Raw genomic sequence first — 20,519 nt, 5'->3', positions numbered from 1 at the left:
TGGATTTTTTTTGCATGCATTTTGCAGATGAAATTTAGGTTAAAATTAAGTTAAATCATAGTGGTAACAAATGAAACCTTAGTAGCCCAAACAATTTACATGACTGACTAGTGATTTCATGTCTGTTCCAGGGTGTATAGAGCAGAGTTTGGAAGTAGTATTTCTAGGCTATTTTAAAAGCTAAAAAGAGTCATTTGGAATAGATCCTCATGTTTCCTTTTTAACCTCACTGTATATTAAATTCAGGCAAAATCTGTAACTTAGCAGAAAAAAAAATAGAATTACTACAGAGTAAGCAGGAACAGAATAGAATTATGATGTGCTTAGCATCAGTTTCAGAGTACTGTGACAGATAGGAAAAGTCTGTCTGCCATCTGTTTTGTATAATAGATTCAGTTGAATCAATTTATGTATCTTCTTGTTCAACTACTGAATTTTAGTGAAACAGCTACAAATTTAATATGTTTGGTAAAATACACTAAAGCCTCTTACTTTAAATAAGTGGTGTAAAGTTCTCTCCTACACCAATTCCAGTCTTTTCTCTGATTCTCTGTTACATTCTCCAGCAAATACTGAGGCTTTGTCATAAATCAAAGTTTTTGTTTTAAACAAACATTCTCTAACATTGTCTCTTTCCTTTGGAAAGATGAGGTTGCAGGTCTCAAGTTCTACCTTTTTTGCAGACAGTTTTTTAATTTCAGTCCAGGTAATCAGCAGATCTCTAAACTCTAGGGCACAGAAAGGGGGAGTTCTTTGTACAAAGCAGACGAGTTAGGAAATTGGGGAACAGCATCCCAAATGTCCTATTGCTGCATCTGATATTCTGTCTACAGTACAAGAATTGCCTGGGTGGGTTGAGAATGATGGCCATAGTGTGGGACCTGTCTAATCCTCTTACTTCTTTCTTCCTCTACCAGCCCAGAAAAGCAGTTGCAACAAATGACTCAATATTTAACTTCAAGTCACTTTCTTTCCAGTGTTGTAAAGAATATAATAGAAAATAACATGGAACAATTGTAAATTCCATGTACAAGTTTACTACAAAACTATAATATGATACTGTGTTAAATCCAATTTTCCAAAACCAGAGACTGAAAGGCTTCACAGTTATGTCAAACAGGGGGAAATGCCATGGGAATACTTTTTTATGCAGGAGAACTGAAAAGGTTGCTGTACATTCTAGAAAGACAATGTCATGGAGCTTCTACATGAACTGCAGTTAATTGTAGTCAATAGAGCTTTTTTATAGCCATAGGATTCTAATATGGAGCAACATTTACAAGACTAAACATGAAATTTGTTGGTTTCTCATGTTTTGCTGAAATTCAGTGGTAGGAATTATGTAGAGAAATAGCAAGTTAATCTCTTGGATTGCTTATATTTATGGAGAAGAGAGAATTCAAAGAGAATGGTTAAAATTACACTGACCCTTATTAATAATTTGAAGAATTTTGTGCACCACTTTAACATTACAGTGAAATGTTTTCTACATGAATTAGTTAGTTTTAATTACTTTTAATTACTTTGAAAATTGCCTTAAGTGAATGCTTATCACTGGTACATTTTAGGTCATGCCTTCAGCCTTGTTTTGTTGGAGTTAAAGGCCTGTGTTGTGGTAACTCAACACTGTCTTTTGCATCATAGTTGTGAGTTTCTGGCACACTGGGATGATTGATCTGGAAAAGAAATAGAAATGGTGTAGAAGGCTGGTTTCTAAGTTAGTAAACATTAGTTGGATCTGCCATATAAATCTGAACTATCAAGAGTGAGCCTGGAAAGTGGGTTAAGATATTTGAATAATTAATTTTCAAAAATAAATTAAAAAGCATTCCACCTTGCTGTGCTACAAAAAGTCATTTAATGGATGAAACTATTTGTAATGACAATTACTTACTTTTTGTTACCTGCTGTTTTCTCTGGAATCCTTTGACTATTTTCCTTGACTTTTCTGTGTAGTAAAGCTGCTTATGCATTCATTCTGCCACAATCCCATCACTCTGCTTTCTCCTTCCATTTCCATCTTCCTAAGAGTATCTACGAGGGAAACTTTGGGTGTGGATACTTAAAAGAGAGGAGAGCATCGGGACTAGTCTTTTGTGAAAACACTACCTCACTCTATAGAGCACTATTTGTGAGTTCTCTGGTATTGTTTGTATTGTACCTTTTCTCTGCCAGAGTGTGGATTAGTGCTACTAAAGCCACTCACTCTAGTGGAATGAGAGCATGCAATTTGTTTTCCTGCATGGTTTCAAGAAGTGTGCATTGTTTTTGTGCTATTTTATTGCATTTTAAAGGCTACTTAAATTTCATTGATCAGCATATCATTGGGTAAGTAATTAACCTTTTATGATAAAACCCAAGATAAGTTTGTTGTAAAAGATCTTACATTTAACTTAAATTGCTGATTCATTGAGAAATAAAATGAATACTGTGCTAGCACACTGCGTGCTGGTTAATTGTTGGCTTTTATTGCAAAGAAATTAAAATAATAAATACTGCAACCAATAGTTTTGTCAAAAGGTGACACACTCAATGTTTGTAAGAACTTGCAACCTCTCCACACTGGTTCAAGTTGTTTTAAAAATGGGTGCAGTTCTTTGTGCTTCCCAGACTGTAAATTCCCTTGTAAATTCTATCTCACTCCATGATGCTCCTTGTTTTGCAAATTCCCAAGCTCCTTTTCTTTTTTGGAAATTAGTCTGTAGTTGGGAGAATTTAGGCTAGGGTGAACTAACAAGTAATATTCTTTGCTTGAATTTAATGTTAGAAAACTATTAAAAACTGATGAGCCTCTGAGTATCTTACACTTAAATCTGGAAGTACAACCTTAGTGTCTTCAGAAAAACTGAGAATCTGTTCAGAATAAATATCTATTTGCCAGAGAGAGGTGGTTTGTCTTTGGAGATTGTGCAGATAAATTTGTAACTGGCTGGCTACATTATAATCCTTAATTTTAAAACACCTTTCCAAAGCCCAACAAAATCCTTTCTGTTAGTTTCTCTGTAGAGGTCAATTTTAAAGTATCTAAAAAGTTATAACCATTTTATAATCTTGTTAAAAATTAATGAATGAGAAAGATAATTTATAACCTACAGTTCCAGCATCTTGGTGTTAAAACTGTTAAGAAGTTGCTATTTCTTTTAGTTATACAAATACCAGATATATCTTTAAATTAGTTATTATTTGAAAAAAAATCAAAATGTTGGATTAAGGATGTGGCCCTGATGGTTTTTGTGGATCTTAGGATCTTTGTGATAAAACAGGTTGTCTATATAGAGCATTTATTTAGGAATCAAACAAAACTTTGCAAATCCCTGAATCAGTTTGTGAGGCAGAGTGGAACAGCAGCTATTCTAAGAAAGCTGGGTCTGGATTCCCTTCTGCAGCACTGGGAGCTGCCTGGCTCTGCAGTGTCCTGGCTGCTGCTGCAAGAGGAGGAGGAGTGTGGCTGAAGGCCAGGGGACAGGAGAGGTCTGAAGTAACCCAGGGATAAAAACAGCTCCAGCAGCCCTAGAGCTGCACTTGTTCCCAGGGCACCCTTAAACGTGGGCTGTTGCACAAACATTCACACCTGCTAGCTCAGTCTCTAACGTGGAACATGAGTTACTGGGGAAGTGTTGGAAAGGGAGCTCACTTCCTGTGGGGAGAGGAAAATTCTGAGTGATCTCTGTTCCTTTCTAGATAGGTTATTCACTGCTGCAAATCTAGGTTTGTGACACCAAGACATTTACCCATGTAAATCTGATTTAGCTGAAGTTAAGGTATAAGAGTTGTGTTAGAGTAATTTCCAAAAGTAACATGAGTTTTATGATAATCAGTAGTTCATAACAGTTTTGGTGTCTGTGTAATACATAAATTATCCACATTTAAAATGAGCTCTTGCAGGTAGTGACTGTCTTCTGGTTTTCCAGTGAGGATGCACTCAGAGATACCCCAAGCAACATTTAGTGAGCCTGAAGAAGTTAGTGAGTCATTCTCCAAAGCATATTGAATCAGGAGCTGGCTGAATTACAAACCACTTTGTTACTTGCATAATTTATGGGTTTGTTATTAGGATTTACTGCAAATGTCACTGGCTGTTAGAGGATTCCACTGTGTCATTATCAGTGTATTTCTTGGATAACTCATCCTCTTTTCCTGTTACTGCAGAGAGAACCATACCAAGACTATTATGTCACCCAAAGCAAGACGTTCCCTTTTTATATTGAGTATCCCCTTTACTCCTCTGAGTCTCCTTCCTCCCAGCCTTCCAGCCACCATCTTCATGGACCTGCAGCTTCTTCCCTTGAAACCTGAGGCCTGGCTTAAACATATTTGCCCCAGCTGATGTCCCTCTTGGCCTGTCCTTGCTGTGATTCCAGAGGAATTGAGATATGCTCAAAATCCAGGAGTCAGTGGTTGCCTGCCCTTATGTATGATCACATAGGTTTGGTTTTGACTTCTAAAATTCCTTGAAATAATAATATAGGAGGGGAAAAAATTGTGTTGAATATGCAGGTGTAAATGGGAAGGAAAAAAAGTCCAGTAAGTTGAGTGGCAGTTTACAATTCACCAAATAATTTTGAATGTTAGATGCCACCTGAAAAAATCAGGTAATTCTCTGTAGAGGACAGTCATTGCATCCTTATAAATGTGGGATGGAAATAGAAATAAAGAGATTTGAAAAGAGATCTTTCTACAGAAAGAGATTTGTAGTCGTGCTGTGTCATATTGTTATGAAAGAAAACACTGTGCTCTGTGTAGAAAAGAGGAATGCAGCCTGTGAGAAGCATGGCCTAATAATTTTGTTTTCTTAGCCATTACCAAGGCCCTGATCTTGGCTGTAGCAATTTGAGGTCTGGAGCACAGCACTGATGATGAGAGAGACAGTAACCATGACAGCAGAGAGACTTCCTCCCTAGGAAATAAATCATGGAACCACAGAAGGGTTTGGGTTGGAAGGGACCTTATAAAGATCATCTCCTTCCAACCCCTCTGCCGTGGGCAGGGACACCTTGCACTAGATCAGCTTCCTCAAAAGCCCCATTCAGCCTGGCCTTGAACACTTCCAGGGATGGAGAATCCACAATTGCTGCAAACAAAGTGACACTTCTATCTTTGTCAGAAAACAGGGAACAGTGCTTCAACCCCAGCAAAGAATGTACCTGTTGAGGATTTAAAAATTTCTTTATGAAAAGCAGTTAAGCGTTAGTTTCAATGAGGAATAGTTAGTTTCAATTAGTTTCAGCTAGGGATAGTGTGCAGTCTCCATCTTTGAAGTTCTGTAAGTACAATATTAAGTTACTAATGTATCAGGAAAATAACTGTGGACAATTCCTTGATTTTATTTTAAGAAATATAATGTTCAAGAAAAATGCCCCACAAAAGTAGACAAACCTTATTTCTGGTTCTCTCAAGTTTAAGAGTTGGATTTTATGTTCTTTGTAGATTGCTTTCAGCTCAAAATATTCTATGATTTTGTCCTGGATATTGTATGTTCATTCTGAAATAGAAATTTTCAAGCAGGATGCCAAGAATCTTTGGAATTTTTTGGCCAACTGGAGTATATGGCATTCCAAAAGAAACTGCAAAGTAATATTTCTGCATAAAGGTTAAATTTCTTCAAATTTTAGTCACTTAGATTTTCATTTCAGAAAGGCATTTCTTTTGGCAAAGCATTAATACCAGTTGCTGTTCATAAACCAGAATATTTTAAAAGGCCACTATGCAATTTTTTTATTGACACAATCTACAGCTTCTAAAAAAGAATTATTCCTTGAAACAAAAATGTGTCTCTAAAGAAAAAGCCAGCCATAAGTACACTAACTTGAAGTCTGCTTTATTTCCAAATCTTGTTTTCTGAAATGATTTCTTATGAACTGAATGCATATTTTTCTAGACATTATTGTGTCACTTAAAGAACAGTATATTAATCTTAAAACAAAAACCTAAAATTTCCATATTTAATGGAAAGCAGTCAGAGGTTTTGTCCTGCTTAGCCAGTTTAAATTCCTATTTTTAGTGTATTTGCATGTCTTCATTCAACTGAGTAAAGTAGCAGACCTTCATTCTAGCTAGCATGCAGTGTTTGCATCACTTTTCTGAAGAGGCTTAAGGAACTTTGACTTTTATAATGATATAAGTCCCTATCAATTAGATGTAATTTCTCCTATAAAAGAACTCCTTTGCATAATTACTTGACTTATCATCAGAGAAACTTCTGGGTTGTGAATATATGCTCAAACAAATTCTAAAAAGGATCATTCAGAAGGCAGTTCGTAGGGCATCAGGCATTAAATAAAAATATTTTGTGAATTATCTTTATTAGGGTAAAAAAAAATTAGCAGAGAAATACAAGCAGACAGAAATTGGGTATATTAGTTTTAAAGCAGAATAAAAATATCCAAAGGAGAAGAGGAAAAAAAATATTGTCAGACGTTTTTGTTGTGGTGGTGCTCCTTCATTGTTTTGTTTTGTTTGAAAGATGTTGTGTTTTTTTGGGGGTTTTTTTAGGTTGATTTTCTTCCCTGCTTTGTCCTATGTTGTCATGTCATAATTAATTAACCTAGTGAAATTGCTTCATTGCATGTCTTATTAACCCTTCCTATGTTCATTCTCTCCTGACTTAAAAGAATAATCCATTAGAATTTAACCCTGATGGCTTGAAGAAGGCTGCTGTTCAGAAAGCCCTGAAGGTAACATTAATATAGTTATCCATTTAAGGTCACAAAAGTCATTGGAAATGCACGAATGCCTGCAACACTCTGCTTCCAACACTGGATGGGATTTCTATCGCCAGATCCATACTTAGTGTAATTCTGTTTCACTTGAATTTGATTTCAAGAAGCCAGTGTCAGGATGTTGTTAAAATACTGTGCTCTGTGGTAATTTGAGCTCTAGATCAGATTAGTGGAGTTCAGGCTGCTTGAAGACTGGGGAAAAGTGCTGGGAGCTGATTTGTGGTAGTAACTAAAGAATGAAGCTGACATGAAAGCTAAGGCATCTTTTACATACTGAGTGATACCTTATCACTCAGCTCTGAATGATTGCTTTGGAATAACCTTGTTCCTGCAAGATGTTTTTAGTAGGTTTTACATCTTTTATATGACTGCTAAAGAAATTCAGGCCAGCTTCTTGGCAGGCAAACTTGGAAAGGGCTGGTGTTCAGCTGGAGGAACTTGAACAAGGGACAGACTTTAAGAGGCTGTCAACAATGAGTCTGTCAGTACCTGGTATTAGAGGTGCACATTGCTACCTGCTTAATTTGAATTGAAATTTTTCCTATTTACATATCAGCATAAGTGGTAGGGTCTTTTGTCAACTCCTGTAGTTTCATCATTTTATGAAGAAAGTTTCAGGCACCATTTTGTGGACAAAGAAAAAATGAAGATAATGTCAGCTACCATTTTAAAACACCACCAGCTGCAGTGTAGTATGGCTTTCTTTCTGTCCCGTAAACCTTTGTATTTGGTTTTATTTGAGTGCTTAATATTTTTTTAATTAAAAATCATAAAAAAGAAAGGCAGCATTCATCCAAGAAAGGAGTGCTTTATTAACTGCTTTATTTCTAAAGGAAAGTATGGTTCTAAGCAGTATGTGACAATAAAGTTGAGAATTATTAGTGGAAGTATGATGTCCAAAATGTAAGTTCAGATCAAAAAATATATCTAAACGATGCACTTTCTTAATTTAAAATACAAAATATTTGAATCACTTGGTTGTAATTGTGACCTTACATGCATTAAGAAGATTTTGACTAACTTTCTGTTGATATACCTGACTTTTCTACAGGGTAGAACTCAAAATAACCATGTATCCTCCATTTTCTAGGCTTTTTAAACTGCATTAACACCTGCTTGAGATGATTAACTTTCATGTCTAAATTTTCTTTCTGAATTGAATTTTTGTTAGATTAAATTGAAATTCATGAAAGAAACATATAGTTGGAATGTTCCTTTGCATATATACTCTGTTTCTAAACTGATGTTTGTTTTCACAGTTTGATGTAATGCTATACAGCTGGTGAGCAAGGCTCAGATATGGCAGATGGTTGATTCTCTAATAAAGAGTATTTGGTAAACTGTAGAAATATCCCTCACATACATTTTAGTGCATATTCTTTCTCCCCAAAACTGAAAAGTAGGGAACATCAGTGTTGGATACCACATCCAATTTAATAGTTCTACAGCACTGTTTATAAAGTTCCTGAGTTTGTGCTTTCTTCATATCTTCCATCTGCATGCAATATTCATTTGGCAGTTTTAACTATGCTTCATAAGCTTTGGGGATTGTAATGCTCATTAAAAGATAAGAATTTGCATCTTACCAGTTTCATTTAAAGAAAATGGAAATGAGTCTAAAACTCTTGCTTATTAGTAGCATTTTGCTTCAGCATATTCAGGTAGTTGGATGCCTTCATGTTGATGTGTTCACCAGCTACTCACTAGTCTGCCATTCCAGCCAGCTGAATAAAATACTGAGAATAATAGAGAAGCATGTAGTAGAATGCATATGATTTGTATTTTTAAGATGCAAAAATTTAAGTTTCAGAGGGGAGAGGTTTTGCTTTATTCTGAAGGCAAAGTTTTCGCTTTTTCTTTACCAGTCAGGAAAGAAAATAAACAGCAATCCCAACCCACTTGTTTTGCTGTCAGTCGGACACAAGGCGCAGGAGAGTAAGGTAAGTTCCTGCTGTAGACTTGGCTCTGTCTTCACATATTTGGGAGGTCTGTGAGCTTGGCATTTGGCTTCCAAACCATGGACCATATACACACACTAAGTTGCCACCAGAACTGAAACTGGCAACAAGCAGCCACAGACTGACTTAAAACCACCTTATCAACTAAACCATGGCACAAAGGGCCACATCCAGTATTTCTTAAACACTTCCTGGGATGGTGGCTCCACCACCTCCCTGGGCAGCCCATCCAATGCCCAGTCACTATTTCTGTGAAGAATTTTTTTCTAATGTCTGGGCTAAACTTGCCCTGGTGCATTTTAAGACTATCTCCCCTTATCCTGTTGCTGGTTGTCTGGGAGAAGAGGCTGACCCCCACCTGATTACAGCCTTCTTCCCGGCAGCTGCCTCTCAGGGAGCTGTAGAGAGCAATAAGGTTCCCCGTGAGCCTCCTCCAGACTAAACAAGCCCAGCTCCCTCAGCTGCTCCTCATCACTCTTGTTCTCTACATCCTTCCCGAGCCTTGCTTCCCTCCCCTGCACACAAATAAAATGCCAAAATGAAAAATGTGATCATCTCTTAACCACCTCTATTAGACAAACTGATAATTTGTGTACTTCCTTTTTGCTTAACTTCAGATTAGATACAAGACCAATGAACCAGTATGGGAGGAAAACTTTACTTTCTTTGTGCACAATCCCAAAAGACAAGATCTTGAAGTTGAGGTATGTGTCTCAGTCTCTTTAGATACCTTTATCTTCTAAGACATTGCAGCAGTAAAAGTCAAACATTAAAGGCTGTTATGAAATGAGACTAAATATAATGTGAACATGATTAAAATTATACTTAAAGTATTTTTTTAGACCAGGCAATGAAATGTTTATTTCCCTTTACTACTAAATGGAAGAAATACTATAACCAGGCTCTCATATGAATAACATAATTAATGGGTGTCTTTTCTAATTTAAAAAAATCCAAAAGTAAATTTGGTATACCAGTTTGAAACTAGGAATCTTTCCTCTCTCACACCAAGGAAGTATTCACTTTATCCCTTTACAATGTTGACATGTCCTTTACATCATTCTAAGAGGCTGAAGTGTAAATGAGGACTGTGTTAGTCACCCTTTCTCTAATAGCTGTGGGAATTCATTTTCACATGGACAGTTTGGAAACCCTGTAGTTATTTTGCACAAAGGTCTGGTAGATGTAGATGTGGTGGTGGTTACTTTTCTGTCTTACTTTTGCTGTAGAAGGTAAGGTAGAAGAAACAAGGCATTGAGTATATTTGTTTTTTCTTCCTTCAATGTAATCTTAAAATCAGGGAAACTTGGTTTAAGAACAAACTACTTTCAATATTGTTTGTATTTTTTTTTCTGAATAAAAATGTAATTTCTTTCTTTGAATTCTTACAAAGCAGATGATACAAAGTGACTTAATTTCTGTGTTCCTTCAGGTGAGGGATGAACAACACCAGTGTTCTCTGGGGAACTTCAAGCTGCCTCTAAGCCAGTTGCTAGAGAGTGAAGATTTAACTATGCATCAGCGATTCCACCTGAGCAACTCTGGTCCCAACAGCACTATAAACATGAAGATTGCACTCAGGGTACTCTGAAACCTTTCCCATTGCAAACATCTGAAAGCATTTAGGGCTGTGCTGACTCCTGGTCTGCCAGCTTTTGAAGAAGCCAGTGCATTTCCTTTGATGTCACCTGCCAAGTGTCTTTGCTTGTGCAGTTAGCAGTACACAGAGATAGCCTCTAATTTAAATATATTCCATTTGAAAACTGCAATGCTCAGCATGGTCACCTGCATTAATTAGAACCATGGTCCCCTGTGGTTTTAGGCTTGGAAATCATGTTTGGAACCTGAATTCCTTCAAATCTCTTTTGAACTCAGTGGGCTACAGATCAGTGAAAAAGCCTCTATCTAGAAATAGAACTGAGGTTTTGCTGGTTTTAAAAAATAAAGTGTATAAGGAAAAGAAGTACCTGCATAGTACTGGAACAATTCAAACCAGCTTTCAAGCACCTTGGAGTTTTGAAAACAAAACTTCCATACCTGAAAGTTGGTTTGTCTTTTTTCTCCATCTAAATTACTTGGTTTAATAAGGTACTATATCTCTGTGCAAACACTGTCACACTTATATTATTTTTCATTCTAAAGCACTTGGTTGCTTAGGTGTCATTAATAAATTAAAGCAACGTATAAAAGAGAAAGTAAGAACAATTAATGAGAAAAAATTGTGATGTAAAATTAAATTTCAAAAGAGTAGAAGAAAAAATTACAGAATATCTTTCCAGATGGCTAGAACTGCAAAGTAAATAGCATTTACACCAGAAATGCCTAGAATATGGGAAGGGAATAATGAGGAGAATAATTCTTAATGAATGGAGAATTTAATATTGTTTTATAGTTACTGCAGTTGCCATGAAGAAGGAAGAGATGTGTTTTGTCATGTAAAGTATTTCATAGTGAAGAGTTAGTAATTGTGAATGGTTTTGGTCCTGCTTTGGTGTCTTAACTTTACAACTTGTCACCAACCAGTGTTCTTGTAATTTGTTCCTCTTTCTTATACTACAAAATAGAACATTATGTGTATTTTCCTGTATCCAGGTCCTTTCTCTTGAAAAGCAGACAAGATCTCCAGATCATCAACACTCAGCCCAAGTAAAAAGGCCGTCTCTTTCCAAAGATGCAAGAAAATCATCTTTCAAGCCTCAGGTTCCCGTCTCGCCAACATCTGATCCAAACAAGCCCGTTCCAGCATCCCCAGTGACTGACAGTGATAAAAAGACTGACTCAGCTGATAAAAGTCAGCCTCCCAACGCCAGCCCGCAGTGGCCAACAGATCTGAGCCGCAGCTCCTCCAGTCTCCACGCCTCCAACTTCTCGTGCTCGCCCAGCCACCTGTCGGTGAAGGAGCCCACGCCCAGCATCGCCTCGGACATCTCCCTGCCCATCGCCACGCAGGAGCTGCGCCAGAGGCTGCGGCAGCTCGAGAAGTACGGCTTCACTGGTGCCTTGCAGCACTTCCCAGCTGATTCAGAGTGCCACCAAAGCAGGAGTGCTTAGTTCACCTTTCAGAATGTTCTTTACTGTTCGGTCTTTGGGATTTTCTGCTTCTTCCTGGTATCGCAGACAGAAGCTGCAATTAGAAGTTCCTTACCATTGTGATCGTCTGCCAGATAAAGTCCCACTTCTTCTCATAGCTGCACTCTGTAGTTTCATGGCAGTAGTTGCCTGTTTCACCACTGAATCCTATTAGCATTAATTAAGCCAATTAAGCTGGAAATGGCTGGTCTTTTAAAATAATTCAGAGGGATATTAGATTATAAAGAATGTTAAATGGGTAGTCAGTTACTATGCAGTCACTGAAGATTGCTGCAGACATGCTTTCTTAAATTCTTCAATTTGTTTTTTACTTGCCTCAGTGGGCAGCTATACTTACCAAGTACAGACAGCTGAGCAGCCATCCTGCTCTGAATAGAAGACTGGAAACTATTCATTCCTTATTCATCAAGCTTCTCTGTGAATCTAAGTAGAAAGATTTTATTTTTTTTATTTGCAAGGGATTGAACCAATTCATCTTTTTCTCTGTCAGAATTCATAGAATCAACTGAGTCATAGAGGTTGGACAGAATCTCTGGTTGATCATCCCTCTGCTCTAAGCAGATTCCTCTTCAAAGTTAGATCAGGTTTCTTGGGCCTTGCCCAAACAACTTTTGGTTATCTCCGGGGATCGAGATGCCATAACTTGTTCAGCAACTCCAGTGCTTAACCACTCCACTTTTAAAACATTGTTCCATATTTCTATTGAAATTTATCTTGCTGCATCTTGGCTATGATCTCTTGTTATTTTACTGTGTACAGCCATGAGGATTCCGAATTGGTCTTCTCTAAAATGTCTGCTTTAAGTAGGGAAGGGCTGCAGTTGAGTCTGCTGTTGGCTCTCTCTTCAATTCGTACAAATACACCACCTGCTTATGTGCTCCAGACCCCCATTTATCTTCATAGTCACGTGCTAACTTGTCTTGACTTTGTCAGGCTCTCTCCTAGTCCAAAACTGAGTTAGAGTTTGTTATTGTGATAAAGATTGAAATACTACTCCTCATGCAATGCACAAATGTCATACTTTGTCATTTGGTAAGAGTGGTAAAGCTAGAGGTAATGAGGCTCTTTATTGCAGACCACATGCTTTGATTATTATTATTTTTTAAATTTCAACTTAGAAAATACTGAAATTAAATCTTCATTCTATTTTTTAAAGTAAATTACTTGGGAATTTTAATGGATCAATCACTTTGCAGTAGATATTCACAAAACAGGCATTCTTCTCCCTTGAAGATAAGATATCCTTTAGGTGACTGTCCTGTGTGATATGGAAAATACTTACAGTCAGTTCATACAAACTAAAATGAGCATTTCATGGAGATGAGGGAACTGCATATTCTGGTCATTCATAAAACACAAGTTCTTAAGCATGGTGCTTGCTTTTTGCTTAAACATGACCTGTAAGTGTAATTTTTTTCTAATCTTGTTTTCATGGTGATATAAACTATAGAAAAATAAAATAGTTGTGTTTATACTGAGCTTTTATGACAGGAAGTAGATTTAAATGGTCACTGTTTTAATGCCAAGGATATCTACATTTCTATGATAAGAGAATTTAGAAAAGAATGAGCTGCTCTTCTAATTGGCTTCTGGCCTTAGGTAAGAATGGCCCATGCCTGAGGTTTTCATTGCATTTAGCACTATTATTCTTCCCAGTTTCCTAGATGCTGCTTTGATGTTTATTTTAGGGCAAGCAAGTTCTTGTAATGAATAAAGTCCCATATTCCTAACGACAAGAATACCTGGCCTATTTTGGAGAGCAGAGTTGTTGGCCAAGGAACTGAAGTACGAGAATCTGATGAGGATATGCTCACACATTTGCACATGTTCTCTTCTTTCCCATTGATCTAGAAAAGTTAAATGGATAATACATGATTTCTGGGGAAACTGCTCAGTTAAGTCTTACTTCTAATGTGTATTTTAAAAACTAAGCATAATGCTCTGCTTTTTCCTGCAGTGGAACAACTCTGGGGCAATCTCCATTAGGACAGATTCAGCTAACAATTCGTCATAGTTCACAAAGAAACAAACTGATTGTGGTGGTGCATTCCTGCAGGTGAGCATACACAATTTGATATCTGGGCATATTTCTTTATAAAGTGTGTTCTATCCTGACTTACTCTTAAGTGGATTCTTTAATCTTTATTATTTTTAAAACAACATATGCATAAATACAAAAATATACAGAGCTGTACTTAGAATCAGGAAAAACTTTGTGGTAGCTTTTGCTCTGATTTTATATTTGTCTATTATGCCTCTGTCAAATTTTAAATGAAAATGACATTTCGATTTTTATCAGCAGTATCTGAAAGCTGTATCTAAGAGACTGATTTTTTTATGGAATAACCAAAACACGTGATATCTAAAAAGCCATATCCAAACTTCAAATTAGAATTTAGGAAACATTGCATTCCTACCTCTGCTCTCTGCTTACTTGCCATCTGGTCTTGTACAAGTCACTCCACATCATATTTTGTGCAGGGGAACTGCTTCATGTACTAAACTATGTGGTGGTAGTGTAGACATTTATATTCAGCAATGTCTTGTTGATTTTCTAAGTGCTTTTCCTTGGTTTTCACTTTGCCAGAAATCTGATAGCGTTTTCTGAAGAAGGGTCCGATCCCTATGTGCGAATGTATTTATTGCCTGATAAGAGACGGTCAGGAAGAAGAAAAACACATGTATCAAAGAAGACACTAAACCCAGTGTTTGATCAAATGTAAGTTCTAAACTATGTGTAGTAGTTTTGTATCATGTAATTGCAAAGCTGTCAAATCAAGATTTCTGTGCTTACTGAAGGGTGAGCTGTTGAAGTTCCTGGTTCTCAGCATGAGACTTGATCATATTTTTCTCTTCTGCTGTAACAGCTCTTGTATCCTTCTATTCCCTGTTATCACTATAGCCATTCTTGCTGTTAGCAGCCACTTGTGTCTTTCCTGCCTTCCTACACCAGCTCCATGCCCCTGTGCTGGTAGCTCAGCTGCAGGATTCGCTCTCCTGGCAGGTGGTGAGAACACGAGTGCCTTTAGCTGCCCAGTGCTGCTGATCTCCCTTCCTGCCAGAAAGCTTGGCTGGCTGAGTGCCTGGCTGATGCTGCCAGCCAGTGCCTGTGCTTGATCACATTGCTCAGTCACTCTGTGGCACTTCTCAGCATCCAGGGAGTCAGGACATTTCCTTGTACATTATATCCTGGCCCATATGTTGGAAGTTGCACCAGCTTATGCATTATATTGCATAAAAATCCTTATCCTTGCACTCATCTTTTTGGTAGTACTTTCCCTCACATGTCTGCCCCTTACTCTGCCACCCATCACTTTTCAATACAGACCTTTCTCTACTGACAGCAAATGAACTCAGGGGAAACACCACTTCAGTCCCTTCTGTCCAAGGCAAATCTGTAAATTATTAGTTAGAGGCTCCAGCAGATTTTCTCAGTAGTGCAGATCTCTCCTGTTCATTCCAGGTAATAGATTTATTTCACCATGCCTTTCCAAGGGAAATGTATTGCAAAGCAATAAAGCTGTTTAAGAACTGTAGTGACAGACAGATTTAGGTTGTGGTATAACCTTGTCCTGACTTTGTCTAAGTTTCAGCTCTAGCAAAAAGCTATGTTTGATAGTTTTCTTTAGCCAGCCAGGAAAGAAAAGGAGCTCTGGTTATCAAGTACCAAGGATCAGTAAGACTGACCAATCTTTTCCTTTTGGAAAATGCTAATACTGAGCTGTCAGTACAGTAAGATTCCACATTCTCTTTTCTCTAGAGTCAGTGCTTGACCTTTGCTTCCTTTTGTCTTGTTCATATGTTTGTTTTGTTTTACCAGTGGCCTCTAGAGGCCAAAGGTAACAGAAGTCTCAAACATTTGATGTTGATATTGATCACAGTTTTCAAGAAAAAATTTAGGCAAAACATTGGGATTTCTTTTCTTCATTTGTCTCAGACCTCATTTTTTTGTTTGGGGAGAGAGATGGTTTGGTTTTGATTTGAGTGGCTGTAGGAACTGAACTTGGACCTCTGGTACAGAATTCCCTCTAAAGCATCTCTGCCTGTCAGGTTTGATTTCAGTGTTTCCCTGCCTGAAGTACAGAGAAGAACACTAGATGTAGCAGTGAAGAACAGTGGTGGATTCTTGTCCAAAGATAAAGGGCTGCTTGGCAAAGTAAGTTGACAATAAGCAAATTCTGTTGATATAGTTTATTCTATTAAAAAAAATCCTCTTGATATATGAGTTAGTGTTGATTGGAGCCTGATTCAGGTATGAAGCTTTCAAAAATTACAGGTGCCTTAGATGTCAGGCTTCAGTAAGGGAAGGACCAAACTGCAGAGCCAGACTTAGAAAGATGAGAGTGGTAAGTTCACAGTAACAAAATAAAAGTGCTTGTCAAACTTACTAATCACGCTGTCAGAGAGAGGAAAGAACCAGTAGAAACCAGGCAGTATTGCAGAAAATGTTCAGACAAAACTGGAAAGACAAACGAGTACTTAGGGAAACACACAGTAATTAAATTCCCAGTTTGTAAAATCCATGAGAAAGAGCTGCTACTGGAGACATTCCCAATGCCAACACCAGCTGTTGTGTTTGTAACTTCAGTGTTCCATAGGCACACATTAAATCACCCAATTTGCTACACACGTGATTTGGAGCATGAAAAAGGAATGGTAAATTCCTACACCCTTTCAAATTGCCATATCTGAGCTCTGTGAAGAGGATGAGAGATACAGAATCGTGGCCAGTTCATGGTCAGCAGTGTCCTCAAGTTTCCTGTTCGTCTGGAAGGCTGTTAGTAGGAACACATCTGCTGATTGCCACTGCCATGCTGTGATGTGCTCTGGGACTGTACCACTGAAGGGTGTGGATTTTAAGCTCAAAACCAGCAACTTGAAAATTTAGGCAGATAGCAGAAAGCTGTGATGATAAGGACATAAATACATAATTTACCAATGGTATTGCTTACATGATAGTTTACAGGATTGTCAGATTTGATGTTTAACAGAAATAGAATGAAAGGCACACACAGTGCATTGATTGGTAATTTAACTTTCCACAGTTATTAATACCTCTGGCATCTGAAGAACTTGCTAAAGGCTGGACCCAGTGGTAAGTATAACATTTCCTTTTTTAATAATAGTACTACATACTAACAACTAGTGTGTTAATAGTAGTTTTAATAATACATGCTAAATGTAAAACAACAATCCTTTGTTTTTTTTCTTTTTCAGGTATGATTTGACAGAAGATGGTACAAGGCCACAGGGTGCAAGTTAGGCCCATGGACACCAGGAATTCCTCACGCATAATTTTGCCAACCTTTATATATTTTTAATGCGTTGTTTTCAGAGATGTACCAATGTTATTTTTATAGCTTTACTGATTTAGTTCTTAGACACATCCCCAATAATTTTATAACAGTCATTTTATGTAGACATAACCTTCCTCATTGTTAAACTTTATATTTTATTTTGCTAAACAGTTCTATGTGTTACTGTAATGTGCAATAGTACAGTAAAGTAACCTTTTGTGTTTAAATTGATCTTTATGATGGCTGTACCTATTAGAAAGTGAAAAGAACATGTTCTGCTGTTTTCCTGCCTTGTTTTATATCTCACCAAGGTATACTGTACCATGTAAATATATACTATTTTTTTATAATTCTTTCATGCTGGTTTGAATTCAGAAGAAAATTAGATAAAGGATGCAGATATTTTCTTCTAAATGCATGTTAATTTCTTCAGATGAATCTCTCGTCTTTGCAGCACAATGGTCTTAATCATTTTGTGATACTCTGCAAAAAGAAACTGCAGAAAAACATTTTTACTTTATTGTGTTTCTGGCCCAGTGGGGCTAGCTTAAAATGTATAAAACATTCACATTTTAATATTTATATATAAATGTATTATTGGGAAATCATGCTATAGAGTATTATAAATAAAAAAGAGAATTCTATAAATATTGTATAAATACAGGATGAGGTCCACAAATAACAGTTTCTAAATCTGAGTTTTCATTTAATGGAGTAAACATAACAAACAGTACAGTTTTATTATACAGGTTCAGTTGGATTTTGTTATTTATTCTTGTACTCTGGAGTACTAGACATGTGATCTTTTGAAGGTATGAGGACATGGATTTTTCTGTATTATAAAGAAGATGTCTAAACACTTTAAACTGTCCATACCACCATGTTTCACTGATTTATAAGTAGACAAATCAGCTTGCAAGTTCAGTTCATATAGTAGGCATATGTACAAGACATATGTTATTTTTATTATACAGTACTGTGCTAAAATAGTCAGTTATGCTATACCTTCTGTAATCCTCAAATGAACACCAGTAGGTAAGAAAGTGGGGAACTGAGATGAAATTGACTGTCTTTGACAGTTGCTTCATTGCTGCTTAGTATGTTTGGTGCATGAACACAATGCCCATCAGTGGTCCAGGTTTCTGAGCAATGCTGTCCTTCTCCTGAAGCATTGCCGTGGGCTGGGCAGGGACACACCATCAGCACAGACTGATCCAGGCAGGCAGGATCTGAAGGGAGACCACCAGCCCCAACAGGCTGAGCTCATAACTCTGATTTTATTAATTATGGGACTTTTTTTGTATTCAGAACTGATTTTTCTTTTTCTGGTAAGTTTTTTCAGACTGTTAGAAAAATGTACATTAAGAATCCAAGAGAACAGCTTGGCTTTTGCAAAGCCAGTGTCCTCATCCTTGGAGAAGTATGCAATTAGACAAAGTATATTATTTAGCTACGATTCTAGAATGATGTCTCAGCCAAGAAAGAGTTTTAAAGCAGAATGATAAACTCCTGAAATTAGCTTTATTGTAAGAAAACTGACAGAACCTTAACTCTAGATGTAGAATTTGCCTACATTACTAGATGTACCAAAGTGCCTACCATAGATGTAGCTTTTTGTCTTTTTCAAGTCTAAAAATTTAAGTTTGTCTAAATTCAATTTAATATGAACATTTGTTATGGTTATATGTGACCTGCACCATGCACCTCTATACGGTGATGACCTTCTCATTGCCACATTTTATACATGACAATTTTATCAAACAATCTTACATTGTAAATTGTACTGTAACTGCTGTCACTGGGCTGGGCAATAGAGATTCTTTGTAAGAAAACATTTCCATTTGAAGGCTTCACTGTATATTGGAAAGTATGAGTAGCTATATATTCACTCATCTCTTCATATTAAATATATTATGAAATACATATTTTCTTTGCTAGTTCTCCATTAAGATATTAAGAATGGAAAGACAGAGAATTGTTCTTAATGCAATGAAAATGCAGGAACCAAATGCTAATCTGAATAAATGAGGTCTAAGAGTGGCAGTTCAACATAATTGTATTTTGCCTTTGTTCAGTCTGAGGTGGAAGGATTTTTCCTCTACATCTTGGCCAGCAACTGCACAGAGTTTGATCTGCAGCCAACAAATAGGGTGTTAAACTGATTCAGTATTTTAAGTCTTAAGTGAAGTCTGGGGACAGAAAACTGCACTTGAACAAAAAACATTTCTGTCTTCTAAAATCTCAAGGTGGAAAATAATGCTGTGTTCAGGCAAATGTAAAAGCATAGCACAAAGTGAGTAACTGAATAAAGAATATAGGGCAGGTTTTCAAAATAGCTCACTACCTAAAATTAGGGATTGGTTCTTAGAGATTCCATTTTCCATTTAGGAATCTGAAATGAAGAGATTGAACTGTCATTGCAACTAGAATTCCCATAGTCTATAATCAGTTCTGGATGCCAGATCATCAGAAACATTCTCCTGAGTGAATTTGGATCAGACTGTGAGTGCCTAGATGAGATTGATTCTTTGGATAGTGGATGCAACTTTTGTATTACCAAATTCCAGTTGTTCCATTTATATGGAAGTAGGAAGGGTAATTTTGCCTCTGGGCAAAAATTGCACCTCATTATCAAGTCATTTATTCAATGTCAACTGATAGCTTTTCATGTAGTTCTTGTTTATCCTGTGCCTTAAAATATGAACATATGAAGATGTTTAAGAAGTGGTTAAAAAATAAGCTTTGTTACCTGTATGTACCAACACATGTTCTGTACTATTGAAACTGTTTTTAGAATTACTCTGCTTCACTGACAAGAAAACCACCTTTCTTAACTATAGCAGTGGTATAACTCAAACTCAAATCAGCATGCATATCACTTGCAAGTGGACTAAAAAAGTTTTAATTTTCTGTTTTGAATCCTTTATCAGAGCTGCAGCAAATGGTGAGAGTTAAAATGAGAACAAAGGGTAATCAATTTTGTACAGATTGCCTTTTTTGCTCATGTAATTCTACATTATGATGCATGTATTTATTCAATAAATGGTTCGTATGGAAGTTGGTGTGTTGCTTCCCCCTACACACAGACCCCTTCTCCTCTCTTGCATATCCCTGTTCCAACTAAGAATACAATGAATTGGATTTTTAAAATAGTCCTGTATCCAGACTCCTGTAACCTAGGGAGCCTTGCTATAAGGTCTGTAGGCAGATTTTTGGATCTTACCTGAGAGAAAGTGGAGTGAGAAGTGCAGGACACTTCCTGGGGATTTCTGTGCTTGTTGTTCTGGAACAGATTCACACATAAGAATGAGTAGGTCCTTTGTTCAACTTCAGTGTCTAAATTTTATTTTTCTCTTAAATTGATCAATTGAACAAATTGTCATAATTCTAGCACTTATTAGTTGTCTTTAATTATCTTTCGAAAGGATCTAGAACTTTATTTAATTGCCTTAGAT

General features: G+C 36.9%; 1 protein-coding gene across 3 annotated transcripts in view; it reads left to right on the top strand.

Moving 5' to 3' along the window:
- Window positions 1–20,121, top strand: part of ESYT2 (extended synaptotagmin 2) — an 80,218-nt gene extending 60,097 nt beyond the window's left edge. Inside the window, exons 14-24 of one of the 3 annotated variants that reach the window (XM_064386559.1) lie at window positions 2,030–2,131; window positions 6,612–6,674; window positions 8,585–8,659; window positions 9,295–9,381; window positions 10,110–10,259; window positions 11,270–11,658; window positions 13,725–13,823; window positions 14,355–14,486; window positions 15,818–15,923; window positions 16,813–16,862; window positions 16,985–20,121. In XM_064386559.1, coding sequence (XP_064242629.1) covers window positions 2,030–2,131; window positions 6,612–6,674; window positions 8,585–8,659; window positions 9,295–9,381; window positions 10,110–10,259; window positions 11,270–11,658; window positions 13,725–13,823; window positions 14,355–14,486; window positions 15,818–15,923; window positions 16,813–16,862; window positions 16,985–17,030 — 1,299 coding nt within the window. In that variant the 3' untranslated portion in view covers window positions 17,031–20,121. The remainder of the gene's footprint in view (window positions 1–2,029; window positions 2,132–6,611; window positions 6,675–8,584; window positions 8,660–9,294; window positions 9,382–10,109; window positions 10,260–11,269; window positions 11,659–13,724; window positions 13,824–14,354; window positions 14,487–15,817; window positions 15,924–16,812; window positions 16,863–16,984) is intronic. The other 2 variants (XM_064386647.1, XM_064386705.1) reach the window with 2 other exon arrangements.
- Window positions 20,122–20,519: the final 398 nt, after the last annotated feature.

The sequence above is a fragment of the Passer domesticus genome, chromosome 1 (assembly GCF_036417665.1).
Source record: "Passer domesticus isolate bPasDom1 chromosome 1, bPasDom1.hap1, whole genome shotgun sequence".
NCBI classification, from domain to species: domain Eukaryota; kingdom Metazoa; phylum Chordata; class Aves; order Passeriformes; family Passeridae; genus Passer; species Passer domesticus.
The sequence above is the reverse complement of the archived record's forward strand: the minus strand, read 5'-3'. Positions and strand labels throughout refer to the sequence as shown.